General features: G+C 48.2%; 1 protein-coding gene across 2 annotated transcripts in view; it reads left to right on the top strand.

The window, feature by feature from the left end:
* LOC135388024 (uncharacterized) overlaps positions 1-20,496 on the top strand; it is a 108,266-nt gene that overhangs the window by 71,619 nt on the left and 16,151 nt on the right. For both annotated transcript variants that reach the window (XM_064617301.1, XM_064617300.1), the window contains exons 71-81: positions 3,794-3,901; positions 3,957-4,089; positions 9,518-9,547; positions 9,600-9,647; positions 11,205-11,228; positions 11,292-11,426; positions 11,495-11,739; positions 14,639-14,751; positions 14,811-14,922; positions 16,668-16,835; positions 16,889-17,002. In XM_064617301.1, coding sequence (XP_064473371.1) covers positions 3,794-3,901; positions 3,957-4,089; positions 9,518-9,547; positions 9,600-9,647; positions 11,205-11,228; positions 11,292-11,426; positions 11,495-11,739; positions 14,639-14,751; positions 14,811-14,922; positions 16,668-16,835; positions 16,889-17,002 — 1,230 coding nt within the window. The remainder of the gene's footprint in view (positions 1-3,793; positions 3,902-3,956; positions 4,090-9,517; positions 9,548-9,599; positions 9,648-11,204; positions 11,229-11,291; positions 11,427-11,494; positions 11,740-14,638; positions 14,752-14,810; positions 14,923-16,667; positions 16,836-16,888; positions 17,003-20,496) is intronic.

Below are 20,496 nucleotides of genomic sequence, written 5' to 3'. Positions count from 1 at the left end.
ACCGTTGCGTTCGGACGCAACCTTATTCGCCACCTAACTTCGAGCGTGGTTCAAGTCTACCAAACTGATGGCACTGTCGAACACTATGACGTCATTTGTTTACAAACAGGGAGAGGTCTATTCCCGACGCCCTGCCCGTACTCCGTGTAATATATCCGAGATCCAAGTCACCAGACCGTGAGAAGACAAGGGTTTATGAACCAAACTGGGTAAGCTGACGAATACAAAAGAATAGTCCGCGCTAGCCCGTGCCCCACTGGCTCGTGCCGCTCCCGCTGCCGTTTTTCCAACATACTCCGGGGCCGGCCTAGTCCAGGACGCAGGACGTTGAAGAGCTCCAGCTTGTGGAGATGCTGGACAGGACGTCGGATAACCGTTCCGTCCGGTAGCCTGATGGTTCATGCTCGCACGGGGCCGTCCCGACCAGGGAAAAATGCCACAACACGAGCGAGTGGCCAGGTGACTCTCGAAGCACTGGGCCTAGGAGGTGAAGACAGGAGTACTAGGTCGTTAACAGAAGGTGTATTCGATACCGTGCACTGCAGGCGATGAGCTGAGGGAAGCTCAGCGATGTACTCTGTTTCCACCTGGTCCATAGCTCCTGCGGAATGGCTTGCCTTTCAGATAAAGCTTCAAGCATATGCGCACGAGAGTGGCCGGCCTCCTCCTCTTGCACGGTGCTGGCATCAGGCAGAACAGTCAGCCGCCTTCTGACAAGGAAATGTGCGGGAGTTAGAACGGAAAGGTCGAAGGGATCATCTACTAAACTTGGGTACTCAACTTCGATAAAGAATCACCCCCTTTACCCAACAAGCCCGCTTTACCCTACTTGAGTAAAGCCTCAAAGGGGGGGGGGGGTGCGTTGTGCCCCCTCCGGCATATGGAAAACTCTCCGGCTACGCTATGAGGCGACTCATTATTTCATTTCCCACATCACCAGCAATTCCATCAGGAATGGGGTATGGTATCGCCCATGGCGATGAAACTCTCCAATCATCACCATCAAATAACGTTGCTGTTGTTGTTGTTGCACATGTAATAATCAAACTTCGCATTATATCTGGCTCCAGAATGTGAAGTGCAGTTTAAAGGAGCATGGAAAGCACTTTGAATTTTTTCGTCACAGCGTCATATGAACATATACTATCTTCAGGAGTGTAATTGCTGTGAATTGCAGCAATTCACCTTTTGAGCGAATTGCTGAAGAAGAAAATAGTGGTATCCCTGACGCTACGTTTAAAGAATCCTGAAAAGTTCCAGGTTCAAAAATAAATCCTGAAACACGCACGTGCGTTAAGATATCCATCTCCAAATTTTCACCTGCAAATGAGCCGAAACCGAAAGCACGCGCCTCAGGAGCCTTCGCCGACGGAGCCTTCGCCGACGGAGCCTTATCTGTGCTAGAAAGCGGTTTCTCAATCACCATAGTTCCAAATAACGTGGCCCTCTGACGTGAAATGAGCGCTGTGCTCCCTGCGTTCCCGGTCGCCGCGGTTTCGCTTTCGGTTCATTTGCACATCAGAATTCGGGGATGGATATTCTAACGCACGTGCGTGTGTCAGGATTTATTCAACGTGGAATGGCATTCGACGAGGAATTAGTCTCTCATTATGTTATCTCGATTTTGTCCGAAGTCCCCTAATTAATAAATTGTAGGTAATTAATCACCTTGTAGTATGTACAGTTCCTTCGAGAGGATATCCGCGTTGCCGGATGACTCAAAAGCGACATCTATGCTGTTCTCATAAGTTCTTTCTAGCCCTAATTTCTAAACACGTCGATGCAGATCGTTGTCACGTAGGCAAGTAGCGATAACTTTACTAATGCTACTCGCTGACGCTGGCACGTTAGTGTAGAAAGGGCAGGTAATTTTGTTCACTTGTTATCAGCCACTTTCTTTACACCGACACTAAAGCGCAGAAATATATTCTCGCTCAGTGAAAGACGGCGTTACCGTGACACCGACACGAAAGGAACGTCGTTCACGATGCGGACAGCGCCGACAGTGCGGAGCGTTCTCTCATTGGTCTTCGCTCTCAAACGACACGACGAATCATTGCGCGAGATCGTTTGAGGAGTCCATTGTAGCGCTTCGTGAGGGGAAAAGGGAAAGCGGGAAAGGGATAGCATTTTTTTTCTATTCATCATAAATCACTAACGACGCTACGTATGAATCCCGCTCTCTTAGCAAAAACTCCTGAGGAAATTGTTGTCTGTTGTTTATTTCCCTGCCTCGGGTTGCATCCTTGTCATCATGAACCAGCTTGTCTGCGCCCTCTCTCTGTTACAAAAACAGTCTGACTTAGCAGCCGCGGACGGCTGACACGATCCTCGCGTGTCCTGGAAAATACTCACGCGTCGCTTGCACCTGTTGGAGCTGTGCCAACGCCACCTAGATACGGAAGTCCCGCTTATTCGCCGTTCTGCGAAACTCGCAAATGATGGCAGCTAACTAGAACGCGAATTTGAACCTGCAGACTAGCAGTACAACGCGCTTTCCAGAGCAGCAAGTCTCGAGAACAATATGGGGCCATGTGCGCTTACTACCCGCAGACGACAGTGGCTGCCCATGAAGCTGCGCAGACCACAGTGGCTAACGGTGGCTCGTCTTCACGGGTACGACCGCTGAGAGCACGTTCGCCATTGGCTACGGCCACTGAAAACTCGATCCTAATTGGCTTACTCTTACTAGTTACGTCACGTCGACGAGTAAGCAGGCTTCCTGCATCTAGGTGGCCTTGGCTGTGGCGCTGTACGACGCGAGTCACGTGCCCGGGTAACGACGTCCCTGGTTTTTCCGATGCGCTCTTTTCATGAGGTGATGTTTTGTACGTGTGCGGAGCAGCAGTGGCGTGTATGCCAAAGGGAGTCTGGCCATTAGGAGGAGCCTAAAAAAGAGGCTCGACCTGTCAATCAAACTTAAGCGTATTTCATTGGTTACCGTTTTCCATGGGAGCTGCCATGGCACAAAATTTTCAAGATGGAGGATGGTTCTTGGAACAGCAAAGCGGAGATTTCGTGACAATAAAATTCCACAGACTACTTTAATTTTTTATACTGTGAGTATATATTGTCATGTACGCATCAGCGAAATCAGCTTCAACCTTCGCTCCGCCATCATTATTTACGCGAAAATTGGATGCTTCGTCGCGAACGTTAGGCCTAGGTAAGACCGTGATACCAAGAAAATACCCAGGACGACGACCCTGATACGTAGGATTTTGCATTATATAATTACATTTTATGTGTACATACATCTTTGCTAATTTTTGATTCGATCTACTTGCATTACGTGATTTAAAACTTCGTACCGACAGTCGTCTGCTACGAAGAAGCGGTTGTACCGCTCTCCTGGCCAATCACTTCTGTCAGCAACCATTTCTGCAATTCTGAGCCTTCCCAACATGCGTCTCTCCACGCAGATGGCGTTGATAAAAGTGGACGCAAAATCCGTCATTTTGGTCCGTCACCAGTGATATCAGTTTCAATCCCAATCAATCGAGTTTCTGGTGAGATATAAGTACTGTATTTCTTCGACCTGCGACCTGTGATTGGCTAGATACCTCAAAATGTGGGTGGAGCCTCAGGTATAGGCAGGTCCCATTAATGGCAAGACTCCCTTTGGCATACACGGCACCGCAGAACAGGGGCCTCGCGCGTCCTCTGTAGTTCACCTGCGCTGGTCGTTCTTTCGAAGGAGCTGATTTTGTTCGTCGCACAATACACCGCAGCGAGAAAAAAAAAAAAAGGCTTTGTGCTCCCATAATACTTTTGGATGTGTTTCGACTTACAGGTGTGTGGAAGTACTGTCAGACCAGTAGGTCATTTCAGTGGAGCGTACCAGGACCGAGATTCCGTCACCAGGAGGGCATTCGAGACGGACGATTCCGTACGCCTCAAGGTACTCCCACGTCCCCGTTCATTAGGCCGATGCATTACCGGGGTGATCCATGCAGGTTCGATATTACAACGAATGGGTGGAAGGTATGGGCGTGGCCCTCTTTAACATCGACTACGAGGTCGTCCAGAGCCCATGTCCTTATGTCAGGGGAGGCTACTCCAGGATGATGTCTGCGTATGAGCAAACCAGTATGTCGACGAGTGTTCACATAGTTGCTCGCGTGACGTAGCTTAGCCGACATAGCGTTTCTCCGAACTTCATGCGTGACTATAGAATGGACTACAGTCACTAGATGAGCTTCGCTTACAGTATCGACACTCTCTTCCCCCCATTCACCGCGGCGGCGACGGTGGCCATTGGCTTTGAGGAGTCACGTGATGCTCAGCGTGGCGCTGTATTGGAAAAGCTGCAAGGCCGTACAAGATGTACGGATTTCCTCTCAGAAACAAGGACGAACATAGTATGCCGGCGTGACACCATTACATCGTGTAGAGCAAGTCCTTGTGCTTGCTACACAAGTTCTGCTGCGTGTCTGAAAACCGTCATGAAACCCCCAAGACATGCACGCCCACTGAAGTGTCAAAAACAATATAACTTAAACATTGCAGTCACACGGCGCTCTTCAGCGCGTATTGAAATCAATGCTCATTGAAATTCGCATATGCGATGCCGTCCCCCTGGGGGGTGGGGGGGTCAAATGGTAGAGTGCACATTCTTTTTGCAGAGTCGATCAACGTGTGTGTCATACTGCCGTATGACCAGTCAAATACTATATACGCGCGCCATGCACTGCAGGCTGTTAGTGATAGATGGTAGTAAATACTATTCATTAGTTGTATGAATAATAGTAAACGGAGTATGGCACAGCGTTCGCGTACGCCTATTGAAGTCCTAACATGAACGCTCGCTCGCGTTTGCAACGGCAGCTAAGTGTCTCATTAAAGAACAGGTTATATGAGCTGTCGTGTGTGTGCACTACGCAGTGGAATTCGGTAACATCAAGTTTGACATACAGAAAGAACGGCGTAACTACGTTAATTACGCGAACGTTATAACGTTCGCGCGGAATGGTGATACCTGCTGTGATGCTCGTGATGTTTATGTGCCGACGGTAACCGCTGGCAGTCGATTATTGCTGCATTTCATGGGTACAGGAACAGACCCACTTGGGATCTTCTTTGTGAACATGACCTTCTTCCTTGTGAAAACGACACTCTTCCAGCGGGCAATTCCTTCCCTCAGGATGTGATTTTCTGTTGCCTCATGACTCTTTTTCAGCATCTGTGTGCAGTGGGATATAGATATATGTTCTTATTACGAGGCTATCCAAGCCTTCCAAGGCAAAGTGTAGGGCTTCATACAGGGCGTTTGTGCCGTTATCCATCACACTGTGAGAGAGACCATAATAGTTCATATTAGCGCGGATCTTACGCAAATGTTTCCCGTGAACGTGCCTCAAACATTACCCAAGCAGCACAATGTACTGAAAGTCGAGTGCAATAGGGGTGGACGGGTAGGTAAAACGCCTTGAACAGACTGGTGAAACTAAAGAACATTGATAAGACACATACCGCCCACCCCTATTGCGCTCGACTTTTAGTACATTGTGCTGCTTGGGTAGGTATCATGCGGACCAATGCCCCCCAGGTCAGTGGGTGTGGTGTTCCTTCTTAACGCAAGACTGTGAATCCTCTTGGGAATAAATAAATGTTCCCTTGAGTGTTGAACGAACGTGCCTCCAGTGACAAGTATCGTGTGGACGAGCTGCCCTCGTGGGTCAGCGAGAACAATATTCCTTCCCGACGCAAGCCTATGAATCATCTTGGATCCAAGCGTTCCCAGAACGAACGTGCGTCATTCGACTGAGATCTTATAGGCCAGGAGTCTCCCAAAGGTGAGCCCTTCGTGATGCCATATCCTTTTGCAAGCCTACGAGTCCTCTTGAATGCAAGTCTTCCCCGGACGTACGTGCGTCACGCAACGGGTATCTTATGGACCAAGGGTCCCCAAAGATCAACCTCTTGCGGAGCCATATTCTTAATGTAACTCGAATCCGTGGAGAGCGATCGTGAGATCTCCTCTCCGGCTCCTAACAAAGAAGGCAGAATATACATGATGGCTCAGAAGACGGCAGCCCACAAGACTGCATCAGTACGCCACATGCTGAAAGTTGTCGTCGACAGACTGTCTCCCCATGTCGAGAGACTGCCAGCCAATGAAGAGAATCAGGTCCACAGCTAGCAGACTGCAACGAGCTCATCAATGAAGACTGCATGAGTACGCCCCACGCCGAGAGTTGTCGTCGACAGACCGTCTGCCTGTGTGTCCAAACACTAACTCCGTGACAAGCCTACTTCTACGACAGTCTACCATCGCAATTTCTTCAATCCATGTCTTCCTTCGCGGAAGTCAGAACGGACATTTATGCCGAAAGTGTCGTCGGGAGACTGTGCGCCCACGTCGAGAGCCACCGTACCAAGTACGGCTTCGATTTCGCTTCTTGTGAACGCCCGAACTCACAGAGGTTGTATCTTCAACGGTGAGCTCTTTACTTTGCTGTGCTCCCAATTTATAGGCACTTCCGTATCCGAATATCTAATTGTAAGACTTTTGAGCTTGTATGTATACCTTCTGTATTGCATTAATTTGCGAGGTGCATTATTAAATTTTCATCTTCGCACTTGCTGTTGTCTGTCTGGTTTGCCCTACCCAGTGTCCGATCCCGCATTTTGTATTTGTGCCCGTCTCTTCCCATACGGGAGGACGGTCGTCACACTGCAATATACGTGGACTAATTTCTATGTCGTGACCATTTCTTACGATGACTGAACACGTAATGGAGTAATGGACTTTCTGCACAGAGCCACGAAATGCAGCAACGTCACAGCGCGGCAAATCGAAACGGGAAATGCGCCGCGCAAGGAGATTTGATACAAAAATTCCGTGTTCGCCTGCGTTTCTGAGTGACGATACTGTAAGCGAAGCTTATATAGTGACTGTAGAATGGACATTTTTGCTAATCGTATCACAGTCAAGAGCTTCATCAGCGAACCACTCCCTGCCACGTGCGTTCCAATTCCACAGTACCGACGTTGGCGTAGTGTTGCCGCCTTTCGCCGTCAAAAATGCCGGCTGTGTGAGGGAGATATACAGGAAGAGGAGGAGCTGGTCATTGGGAGAGGGAAAGAGTGAATCGTAGAGGGAGAAAGAGAACCGTGAACCAGTGGCGTAGCCAGACCTCCAAGGTAGGGGGGCTCGATACGAAAACTCGCCCCCCCCCCCCGCTGATCCTGTGTCGACAACACACACATACTTGTGCACACTGCAAACTGAGCATTAAAAAAGGAACGAAAATAGTTGATTTCTAGTTCACAGTACTTTTAATTAATAATTAGGGGTTTACGTCGCGAGACAACTGAGATCATGAGCGACGCCGCAGCTGTCGGTCCACAGTACGATTACATGTATAGGCTGTCATGACCAATGAGGTGGTGTCACGAGATTGGAAGTATTTGGAAAAGCTCATACCTTGAAAACCATTCAAGAGTGCTTCTTAAATAGACGCCATGAACTGCAAGAACTTTCGCGATCGTCACACTGCCCCCCCCCCCAATATAGTATTATGTTCTCGGATTTGCACGATTTGTGTGGGTCGGTGTGTGGCAGGTAGGGGGGGCTCGAGCCCCCCCTAGCCCTCCGTGTCTACGCCACTGCCGTGAACAACTGAAATATATGGCAGTCGAAGAAAAAGCAGAACATCGGCGGGATTTTGAACCACGCACCTCTCGATCGACGATTCTCGGTTCCTGTTCTGTGGTACCTTGAGGCTGGGCCGCCGATAATGGGGCGGAAGGGGGCGAACAAGGCAACGGCCTTAGGCCCCGGGCTTGCATAGGCCCCGCGCACAAGACCGTCAACTAAGGACGACAGCTCCTAGGAGCTCAATTTCGTGAAGATCCTGTCCCGTACGTCGCATCGCCGAAAACCCTTCTCTCCCCTGGCGCGAGGTGAAGCGAAGAGACGACAAAAAAGCGCGCGATGCAGATTGGTCATTTCCGAGAGTTACCTTGGCCGTTGGCGTCACGTGCCTCAGAATAAAAAGTGGCGGCGGCGGCAGCCGCTTTACATGTCATTGCCGCGCGCGTACCGGCTTCTCGTCGCCCGCAGCAGCAGCGTAGACTGTATTGCGTGTGTATGCGGAGGTGAATAACGGTATTAGGAGGCGTCCTAGATAGTGTACGTGCGGAAGACCTTGCTGCGGGTTATTTGTTTCCTTGTCGGGTATACACCCTATCGCCCGCGCGATCATCAAGCTAAAAAACATGGTCGACCCATCGGTAGAACTAACGTAAGTGCGTTGGCATTTAAACTTCACAACGGTACAGAACCCACATGCTATAGAATACGACCCTAAACAACGCTAACGCGAGACAGCGTTTGCAGCCAAACGAGGCTTTCGGGCTTACTCAGATTCAACTTAGCGGCACCGTCTCCAAGCCTTCCTTCTGCCGCCGCTCCTCCGCACAGCTTTCATAACCCATGCGCGCCCACGCAGGCATGACACCTGTCGACGACCGCGGGTGCACCTCCCCGAGTAGCGACGCTGCCGACGCCGTGGACGCATCGCGCGTCGCACTCTTCACGCGTCCTCTCCTTCCCTCTCCACTCACGGCGCAGGCGCGCGGTGCGGTGGCTACAGACAGACTAGGAATATAATGCTAGCGCATTAATAAAGAGGAGAGCATGTTGTCTGCCATCCCGTCGTGTGATGAAAAAAAGGAAAGGCCCTGCTTCCAAGGACTTCATGTTCACACATATAGGTATCGCGCGTCACGTACCTCGTGGAGTCAAATTCGGGAACTCGACATGTGAGGACGGGTTTGTGAGCTTCTTACATGCAGTCCTTGCAGTCCCTTAACACCATGGATGGGCAGTATTTAAATACATCGTATTGCTACAGGTCACTCATCCCGTGTGGTCGGGGATTTCCATCCTTCTAGAATATAGCTGACAGGCAGACCTGGACAGGGGACAAGAACCGACAACAACGACTCAAAACCAGCAAATGAACAAATGAACACTTCATTCAACATAGAGAAAGTGGAAGAAGCGATAACGAGTTCATTAGCAGGTTTTGAGTCGTCGTCGGTTCTTCTCACGTTACCGTCATGTCTAATACCCCTAAGCTGCTCCTGGGACTCAAGGAGACGTTTCTGTTCAATTGACTAGTACATTTTTTGCGCAATCATCCGAAGTGTCTTCTCCCAGCTACCTATCAAAAACACCTCCCACCCCCGGGGGTTTTCTTTGCTGCTTCCCATGTCGAGCTTTGTAGCGGGGGGGGGGGGGGAGGTGCCTCAGTATGATCGAATGTATCTCAGGGCCAGAGGCTTAGGGACCTCGTCAGGTCAGACCGAACTAAGGGTGAACTGAACTGTACTGTAGTAGTGGCGCAAATTGCCTACCATTACATATGGGAATTATGCCCCCGTCAGCCTCAGTGGAAATTCCAAATATTAGCGACACCGGAGTTCTATCAGTTCCCTTCAAAGCAAACTAGACTCTTAGCTGCTGTGGAATTTATCTTCACGTAAACTGTATTTTTCTTTCTTTCAGGCATGAATAGAGGGCATTGGGATACCCCAGGTAGGTGACATTCGTGTTTGAACGTGTTTTCAATTGCATGTCTTATTTCTAGCCACGGCTCCTCCGACGGACGCTAACACAACGGAAGTGGAGCCAACTGGTGCGTGTTCTTCCGCATGGCCTTCGAATAGCGTATAGAACGTATCATGTGAAATGTTACGTGCGGCGACAGCACAGCGAATCAATTGAGGATATAATTGGGTGCCCGCCAACGTATATATATATAACCCTCGATTTATGAACACCCTCGGTTCCCCGAAAAATCGTTCATAAATCGAGGGATTCATAAATCGAAAATTCCGTTAAGTGAGTACTATCGAGCAAATGAAAGAGTATTTCCGAGTTGCTATTGTGTTTATGATGCAATATACTGTATTGCATAATTTTGCTTTCGACCATGCCTTCTGCTGTATCAGTCTCACAAAGCACAGATGTTAGCGTATTCACACTCTGTTTATTATCCAATACTAAGTAGTTTAATTTTGCTTTGGACCATGCCTTCCGCTGTGTCAATCTTGGAAACAGGCGATGTCAGCACATTCGCACTCAACTGGTCTCGGATTTCCTCTGGGGCTTTTAACCTATGTCTATTAATCTCCGGGTGACAGCGGACACCTTATTCATGAATTGAGGTCAGGAACACTTCTGCAAAAACCTGTTTGTTGTTCGAATTTCGAGGGGTTAAGAATCGAAGGTGCAATACCTGGAAAACGTTTTGTCTGTTCAGGTGTCATTCATAAGACTAAGAATAATCCCTTTGAAGGTTTATGTGGGCCTCTGAACGATCCGTTCATATATTGAGGACAAAAACGCTCGGCAACTCCTAGTTGGTTCCCAGAAATTCCATTCATTATTCGAATATCGAGGTTCATAAAACGAGGGGAACATGCATGTAAAAAGTTTGGTTCCTCGTGCTAGTGTTCATAAAACGAGGGAATTCATAAATCGAAGGTTCATAAATCGAGGGTTGACTTATATAGCTGTGTGGTGAGAAGCAGACAGGCAGTAAGCTGCACAGCTAGCCAAGTGCTGCTAGAACAACGTGGATGGCCGTTGTCAGTGACGGCAGAGCCGGTTTTGTTCAGCAGTCTGCAGTAGCAGTAAGATGTGGGAACCTAAAACCCAAGGCTTCATCGCCGCACCGCCTCCTTCAAATTTCACTTCGGCGGTGCAGCTATATTTATATATACTAGATTATAACGACCATGTCATGACCGACAACCCCTATGAGCAGCCCGTCCGCAGGATCCGCTAGGGGCGCTGCTCACCGGTCTGCGAGGTCCCCATGATGATTGGACAAATGGAAACTTGAATTTTGAACGCGCAGAATCAGACGTGCGGCTACCGTAGCAGTCGACAGCAACAGCGTCTATGAAAACGCATAGCATGATGGTAATCAACTTTAGAATAGAGGTATCTCTCTTGGGACATCCACCGCTAGCACAAAATTACGAAGGTAAGTTGAAGTACAAAGTATTGCAGAAATTGAGGAAGCTGTAACTGAGCCGATCAGTAGCGCCACCGCTAGCTTCCAAATGCGGCGCTGGGAAGGGGTGCCTATGACATGGTCGTTATAATCTAGTAGGTCGTGGTATATAGATTATATTGTTCCATCCGAAATTTGCGGTACTAACGGGCAATTCGTTCTCTGTTCCAGCCGAACCGGGCAAGCTGTCAGCCAGTAAGACCATTTCGTAAAGGCATAGGGGTGTTTGTTTGTGCGACCATCAACGGATGTTTTCAGACGCCATGGCTTGCGTCTTTGGGAAGGAAACCAATGTTCTTCCTAAGAAGTTTCCGTTGTACATGTGCGACTACGTCGTTCTCATGGTCGTCACCTACCACGGGCCCGAATCTTCCTTCCTCGAAATCGGCAAACGTAGGCAAAACTATAGCATTGAGGTAGGCCACCCCGAGGCGAACGGCTGTCATCGTTTTATGTTTCAGCTGACCTGCTCCAAAAGTTCCTCGACATTCCTGGCATGGACCTGCACAAAACTCCATACTACCTCGTCGGTTTCCACGAAGAGTCGTTCGACAAGAAGTGGATATACAACCCTACTCTCTACGTACACTTCGCCGACAGAGTAACAATATTTATGCAGCACACTGCAATGAAGGCGCACGGTATATTTATCGAGTTCGGGATCCTCGTCGGTGACCACCCCGTACACTTCCAGAATATAGTCGAGGTACAGCTTCCAATATCCTTTGCGGGGTGTGTGCGCTTTTGTTATCGGGAACGCTGGGTTTTCGAAACTACTGAGTGCGTCTGAAAGTAAGTGAAAGCGGGTCTCTTACCGAAACTAAAAGTATAACCATTAAAGGAGATAAGATCTCCTACCTGCAGGTGTTTAGTCGCTGGTGCAATGTTCTTCTACGGTTCATAATTCTATTTACGAGTTACTGTTCAATACTTCTGCTTCATAGCGTATGCCGCGTTAATACGAATACGGGAGAGTAGACGTACCGCGATCCGCATACCTCTATCCATTGTTACGTCACTTGAAGAATTGTACCACCCAATCGGACGCTAACGCGGAGGTGCACACACTCTTAAAAATGAACTTCACCACATAGCACGCTCCTAGCCAACCATCATCCCGGGTGATATCGTTCCCTTCCTTGATTTGTTGAAAACAGGAGATGCACGCCTTTTTGTGACACTTATGCAGAAATGTTAATTGTCACAAAAAGACGTACGCCTCCAGTTTTCCCCAAATCATGTGAGAGAACGATGTCACTCGGGATGATGGTTGGCTTGGGACGTGTTATGTGGTGAAGTTCATTTTTAAGAGTGCATAATGTGCTGCTTTACGCTCTTAAATGAACTTCACCACATAACAGATCTCTACCCAACCATCACTCCGAATGACAACGTACCCGTACCTGATTTGTTGAAAACAGGAGGCGGAGTCTTATTTTGTAGCCATAATACCGTACATAATGGTTACATAATATCCCATTATCAGCGAATCAGGAGCGAGAACGTTGTCATTGGAGTTTATGGTTGGCTTGCAACGTGCTATATGTCGTCACCTATTAGATTCATGTATACTAAAGGTGTCACAGCCAACAAATTAAAATCGCCGTTTGGAGCGGACACAGTTGCCCTGCTAGCCTGGTAGAGTTCATAGACCCTTTAACCATTTCTATAACACACTCTTAAAACTGAACTTCACCGCATAGCACGCTCGTAGCCAACCATAATCTCGAATGATATCGTTATCTGCCCCGATTTGTTGAAAACGGGAGGCGTACGCCTTTTCTGTGACAATTATGAACAGCGTAAGTGTCACAAAAAAGGGGCACGCCTCCCGTTTTCAACAAATTAGGGAGATCGCCATCCTGTGAAAGGTTGGAGAAGCGATGGATTATATCAGGTACGTTAGCTGTTAGGTTAGTCGACGTCGAGGAAGTTAGTCCTGCGTGTCTTCTTGTAATCTCAGTAAATCGTGGCTAAGCTTCTTCCTTGGAACGGGTTCGGAAGGGCACTGTACCCGCATCTTATCCCACCTAAAAAAAAAAGGAACAAAGAAAAATACGAAAATGTCGTAACTTGAAAGAGCACAAAAATACGAACCGACAGACGCCACGATCAACGAGGAATGTGAGGAAATAAATGACAAAAAATAAACCGTATGTTTTCAGCTTTTCAAGGGAAGCCCCCATATTCGCAAAGACGTTTGATACCGGCACCGCCTAAATAGTTGCCAAATAGCGGAAGGTATTAAGCCCAACATGAGTAATATAAGCTAACTTTACCTAACGTAACCTTCACCTTTTCTCTGCCTTTCAAAAGACGACGGCTTCGGGCTTCGCAACGCCGCTTCTATGTGATTCGTGAAATGTCTTTGCAGTTTCATATAAACCCACATAAAATGTTCCAGCGCACATTTTCTCATAAACATTATTTTTCTGGATTCCGCTCTTTCAACCGCGTGTAGGCATTTTTTTTTTAAATCCACAAGCACATATTTGATTGTACATATTTCTTGCTATTTATAGTCATACGGAACCGACTGGTTTACGCGAAACAGACTGTCGAATATACGGAATACACTACAATCCGCAAATGGGAATGTTTGTAAGTGCTCTAACATCGCCATGCCATTACTGTGGACAGCTGGGCAGCTTACAAACATACGCTATACGTGCGGCGATAGAGCCGCGCAATTTTGCATATAAGGCCTCGCACTGTTGACGACTTCCAAAGATGTGATGACGACCGCGGCGTTAAGACCCACTGAGCCGATGGGAAAAAATGAGCTACCATGTTGCGGAAGAAGCACCGCATAATTTACGCTGGCAAAATATGACGATGGCAATATATCGGTAAGCGGCAAAACGACATGTAAACAAAGTCACATGACCTCAAAATGACGTTTTCTATAACGTGCGACGAGGACAAGGTGGCAGTTTTGCCAAAAGCACCCGCTCGATGGTAGATACAACAACAGCGGGTTTGTGTCACCCCTGTGCGTGTGGGCTTCTCTGGTGTCACTAAATAGAGGTTCAGTTCAGAGTATCGCATTCGTTTTCCGCGCGGGAGCCGCCGTTCGATGTCCACGATTGGGCCGATCGTGTCACGTGGTTTCTCCTTTCGAGAACGTGCCGTCCATGTTGAGTCACCTCCATGCAAAACCGGTTTCCTGGGCTGCGAGCTGACTCGACTGCGTGTTTTCCACCGGAGAAGGGGGAGATTGGCGTCTCGTTGCTAGGCGACGCAGACGCGCATGACTCAAGATGGCGGGCTCGCTCGCCGTCGTGGCTCAGTTAACTACTCTGCTCCCTATTTAGTGACTCTTGGCTTCACAGAGTTACGGGGCCGTCTGAACGGCGCCTTTCCTCTCTGAGCGCCGCCCTCACTCCTTCCGCTTTGAGCGTGACGTCACGCTTCCGAAGCCTCTGTAGCCGCGTAAGCAGCGCTTATCTTTAAATTTAAAAAATTATTATGTAATCACTTTTTGGACGAACCCAAGTAAATTGTCTGCCGATGCCGTTTTGTTTCCGGATGCCACCTTTAATAGCTCTCAAAATTCAGGTGGCTTCAGTAGCGCCACGAGAATACTTGTGTCTGCCCTCTTTCAGCGCACCCGGCACGAGGTGGCCAGAGTCCGGCACGCAGATCTATTTAAAGTTGGAATGGGAGCTGTGTACCCGCTGCGTCCGAGAAAGTGGGAGGACTACGCCCTCCTGATACAGTAAGTGTACTTCGCGTGGTAGCGAATGGCCGCAGCCACTTATGAAGAAATGAACGCAGCTACTTGGACGTCATGGTCATGGTAACGCACAGGACCAAACTTGAAGAAGGAGGATGTCGCATCGTTGCGCCGTCTACGCTTTCCTACGGAGTCTACGGTCTTGGACTCTGGGTGGGATATTCGTTGACACTCATTGTACACAGCACGTTTAGGATATAAGTGGTTCGGAAACCCCAGTTTAAATATTAGCGGGGCATGTTCTTTTTATCTGCAGCTAATTTTTAAAAGCAATCGGAGCAACATGTGTACCGCTTCTGTACACTCCTGAGAAATGAACTTCACCGCATAGCATGCTCCTAGCCAACCATAATCTCGAATGATATCGTTATCTGCCCTGATTTGCCCTGTAAAACTGGAGGCGTACGCCTTTTCTGTGACACTTATCTTGTTCATAATTGCCACAAAAAAGGCGTACGCTTCCCGTTTTCAACAAATCAGGGCAGACAACGATATCATTCGAGATTATGGTTGGCTAGGAGCGTGCTATGCGCTGAAGTTCAGTTTTAAGAGTGTAGTTTAGATACTTACCTACACTGTTAAAACGGAACTTCACCACATAGCACGCTCTTAGCCAACCATCATTCCGAATGATATCATTCTGAGCATTGATTTGTTGAAAATGAGGAGGCGCCTATCTGGGACAGATTATCTTGTCCCAGATAGGCGCCTCCCCCCTGTTTTGAACAAATCATGACATTGAATGATATCATTTGGTATGATGGTTGGTTAGGAGCGTGCTATGTGGTGAAGTTCTGTTGTGGTGAAGTTCTGTTGTGGTGAAGTTACAGTTACAGTTACTTCACAGTTAAAAGGCCAAATAAATAAGCCAACTTTGTCCAGATGATTTAACATGGGGCCTTCCAGCACGGTGGGAGTGGCCTAAGGCCATCCTGGCTGTGTATGAGACGACAAATTTAGTGGACTTCCATGGTTAGGAAAAAAATAACCGGGGGCGCAAAGCAGCATGGGAACTCCGTCGTCTGCTTCGGTTATGGTTTACTCCAGCTGACGCTGCTGCTGTGCACATCGGGAAGGCTATTGTCCTTCTTCTACCTCCTCCTCTGGCCGTCTCGTAATGGTCGAAGACGCTATAAGTTCCCAGAAGCCCACATGTAGCGCTACTGCAGCACTTGGTAACTAGTTACAATTACTACATCTACTAAGCAGACATGGAGGATTTCATTGTCACCTGTCGGACGTTTCCCTGTGGGCAATGCTTCTTCAGAGCACTGACTAGCAGACGATACTCTGAACCAATCAGCGAGCACTGACTCTGTAGCGTCAGCGCAAGGTCACATACAGGCTGGTGCTGCTCTCCACCACCATTGCGCACGGTCGCTTTTTGCGGCGTACTTTAAATTCAATTTATGCGGTAATTATGGCTCTGTGGGGTGAATTACTTCTCATGGTGTATTTTACTGACCTATTTAACCGTTTCGTAGAAAGAAAACTTGCATAAAACGACAGGACGCTCGGTCGCTTGCACATTGTAGTTATCGTCGATGCGGACAACACACTGAGCATGGCCGAAACCAAGTGCAAGAGGACAGAGCTGGCTGCAGGGAATGTAGAAGCGTTTATGCACATGCAAATTGAAATGAAAACAGACACGTTCGACCGAGTTCTATCGTAATTTAAATTGTAAATAAATCACTAAATCATCCGCATCTCAGAATATGTAGTAGATCCACACGCGGTATGTCTTTTTTTTTTTTCGATGTTTTCCGGATGTTTCTGGTTAGTATGACAATTTGCTTTATGACCAAAATCGGACTTCGACCAACGGACTTGGTCATATTAACGAGTTTAGACTGTGATGCTTTCATGGTTTCCACTGATGGATGTGGCCGTTTCAGTCCTGGACCACGGACGTGATGAGAGCCATGATCAACATCGCCGGCAAAAAACACATGCCGCCCATGTGCTTCAGCATCAACATGGCCGTCATGAGATTTAATGTGACCGGCCTCCGGGTGCCCTTCGACGGGTATTGCGAGGATGAACAGTGGGTAAACTATGCGGAGGTGAGTCCGACGTGGTGGCCGCCTCCCCGCGTAACCTCCCAATCGTGTTGCAGACCTGCCCGTCATTCCGTGCGCCGACGTACATATCAGCCAGAAGGTTAAGTGGCTACAGTCGGAGGAGAAACAATATCTGGACTTTCGAAGACGAAGACACCGTCAGCATGAAGGTACGTGGATGCACTCTGAGAAAAAAGGGTGTGAAAAGGTGGCAACTTCTATAGTTATCAACTAGGTCAACGTGGCGCCTGATAAAGGGTGTAAAAGGCTGGTAACAGCAATTATCATATATCCAAATTGCTACAAAAAGGCGTACGCCCCCCCCCCTCGCTCACCCAATCAGAAGCTGTACCCCTATCACTCATAGGTAGCAGGTAGAACTTTGCAGCCTTTTAGGCACAACTATTACCTCCTAAAAGGTGTAACTGCTCTACCCTTTTTTTTCTAAGTGTGGGAACGTGCGGAAAATGCCGTAAGCGCCCACTGGGTATGTTAAACGTACCGTAAAGCCAGTAGAGCAGCTATCTCAGAAAATTCGATAACACGAGGCTTCAATGCCATCCTCAGGTCACGATTTTCGTCACAATCGAATACACCCGAGAAACGTCATCATGACGTTTGTAGACAGACTGAAACCGAAACAAATCTAAAGGAGAGGGCTGGGCTCCACGAATGGGCACTTGTTCGCCGCCTCCTATTGAAACAAAAGTAGGACCGATGGTCGCGTCCCATTCAGGGACCATCGTAATCCCATCGAGGCCGTGGCTGTCTGGCGCGACCTGGTTCACCCCCCCCCCCCCTAAGCTTCGAGCGTAGTTCAACTCTACCAAATTGGTGGCGCTCTCGAATACTATGACGTCATTTGTTTACAAGCAGGTAGGTCTATTGCACTCGTAGCTTTTCAAAATTAAAAACTGAAAATTACGAGCAACACTGTGCCGAGGTAGTCGCAAAATTCGCATGGTCTGTCAAATACGGCAGGAACTTGCAGATAACACCGGGTCTGAAACGAAATAGGTTGGCTACGTAGCCATCAGGAACATCAAATCCACAGGGGTGACAAACCCGCCATTTTTCGTAACTGCCCTCAAGCGAGTGCTTTTCGCATTACCGCCATCTTGTCATGGTCACACGTCATAGAAATCGTCAGTTTAGTGTCATGTGACATTGCTCAGCGTTTTAGAGCTCGCCGACATGTTTTCGTCGGCATAAAGGCAACACATGGATGCGTTTTACCAGCGTAAACCAGCTATACGGTGCTTATTCACCGACATGGTAATTGATTTCTACTTAGTTGAAGTACACCGCATCCGCTCATGGCGTCTTAGGCGGGGTCGCCATCACATCTTTAAGCGATCAACTGTACGAGGCCTCATGTACAAAACCGCGTTTTACTGCGAGATTATCGGATAGCAATAAGTACCGTACTGGAAAGGCACGCAAAACGACACGGAAACAACAAACAATTTGGCCGCCGACCACAGGCTCGGCCATCTTTAAAGGTACTGTAAAGCAGTAGACAAGCATGATATCGCGGCGATGTGACTAGAGACTTTGTTGCTTCTAAATACCACATGCGGAACCATACGGCCGACAACGCGCTATAAATATTTTTAATTTGCCATGAAAAATGCGGTGTAGTGGAGCGGTGCGACGCCAAAATTGTTGTCAAACAACCCCGTACAGCGGGCAACACTGAAAATTGGTTACACCCATTGGTTACATGGTTACATTGGTTAGTAACCATATTATTAGTTTTCCTGTTTACCTATGTATTTTGAAACCCCTGTTAACAGCGTCTTTTCTTTTTCTTTTTTTTTTCTTTTTTTTTTGCGAAGCAACTCAGCGCTGGCCGCTGTTCGATGGAGGCTCTCCCTACTTTCTTACTGCGCCTGCGCGCTCCTTCTGTTCGCGGCCTGTTTCGAACGAACAAACTCTATCTGTGAACCTCTGTGAACAAACAAGTCCCGACGCTGTCTGGCTTCTTGAACGTCTGACACATTTTTTTTCAACGGCTCACCATTTCATTTCAGTTCGCCTATCCGTTTATCCTGAGAATATGGATCGTTGTGTGAATCGCAGGGACGGAAACGGATTTTATCGTGGATTGGGGTGGATTGTTATGTCGGGTCCAGTGTTCTACGCATGCAATGTGGTTGCCGCCGTATGTGGCAGGAATACGGATTCATTTCGAATACCTAGTACAGTGTTGCCCGTAATCTTGAATTGTAATTTTCTAATTAATTGCACCGTCGATTGAAATGAAACTTGTGCAGTTTTTGTCCTGGTGGCTTGGACTATCGAATAGCTACACTAAATGACATTTGATCGGTGCTGCTTTACAGTACCTTTAAGGTCACCTGTGCGTTGACGTTTGCCGTGACGTGTGACCAGCACCTGCAGAGAATGCCTTGCGGTTCGCCCAGCACGCTTTCGTTTTTGGAGCAATACAGGCACCCTTGTGAACAAATCGATCGTGAAAAATAATCAGTGTTGCTTGATGGGTGGTATTTCCCACCAGATGTCGCCGCCGCCGAGCCATTTTACCCCAGTTGTGCTTGCAAATGAAAAATACGAGTGGTCTCCGTCACATGTATGACTTCACAAGAAACAAGCCGTTAATCTACGCCCGCTTTACGGTCCCTTTAAAGTGGGACTTTGCAACAAAATCGCCACAAACGTTGTGGTACATCTGAAAACTTTGGGATATCAGGAACATTTGTATGTTCCAAAACTGCGCAGATTTTATTCAGACGAATTTTCGAACAGAGCGTTTCCGCTCTCTCTCTCAAGCGACGCACCCCTGACGTCATCCGGCAAGGGAGAATGCAGGTTTCGAAACAGGCGACAATGCTGGGTGACGTCACGGTATACTCCTCCTCCGGACGAATCCCCGTAGTATGGAGCTCTGTTTTCTGCGTTTGCACTTCGGTTTCGGTTTGCTATTGTCATTATTTAGGAATTAATTGCCTGTGTAAAATGACTGCGGACGCTGTATTCGGTATTGAGGAGTGTCTTGTGTTCGGTATGATACGATTACTAGAGTTGAGCGCGGGTGCGGGTATACCCCCGTGTACCCGCACATCGTCACGATTTGCGGATAGGAATTCGCGATCGCAGCGGGTGGCGGGTAAAATGCGGCTGTACCCGCAACGCGACCCCGTAACCGAGAAGCGTAACTCAGATTTATAGCAGACGAATGTAGTAGATGTCACACTGGAGCTATTTTCGATGGTGTAAAGGCGTCTGCATTAAAGAACTGCATGACAGAAAATGGAAGTACTCGGTAACATAATAGGTCCCTATATTTGCTTCCAAGTACTGAGTACGCTTACGCCCGGTGGACCCTCGCTCTCAACAGGAAATACGCGAGGCCGTCACGTCAAACGCTGCAAGCCTCTCAAGCGCTTGTCGGCTGCTCCCGTGCACTCATACGAGATGAGAAGCAGGCAAAAGTCGGTGGCGTATGCTTGCTTGATTTTTAGGTGTTGAAGAGGGGTCCGCCATTGTAAATGGCTTGTGCCAATCCGGAGTGTTCCCGTAGCCCATGGTACGTGCAGACTGAAGCACTTCCTGCTCGAGATGCCCACTATCCTCTGTTAAGACATGAGGCAAATTGGTGGGGATGGGGGTCAGAGATCTTCCTCGGTTTTTCGTCTCGCCT

The sequence above is a fragment of the Ornithodoros turicata genome, chromosome 3 (assembly GCF_037126465.1).
Source record: "Ornithodoros turicata isolate Travis chromosome 3, ASM3712646v1, whole genome shotgun sequence".
NCBI lineage: Eukaryota > Metazoa > Arthropoda > Arachnida > Ixodida > Argasidae > Ornithodoros > Ornithodoros turicata.
Note: the sequence above shows the minus strand (reverse complement) of the source record. Positions and strands in the feature narration are given on the sequence as shown.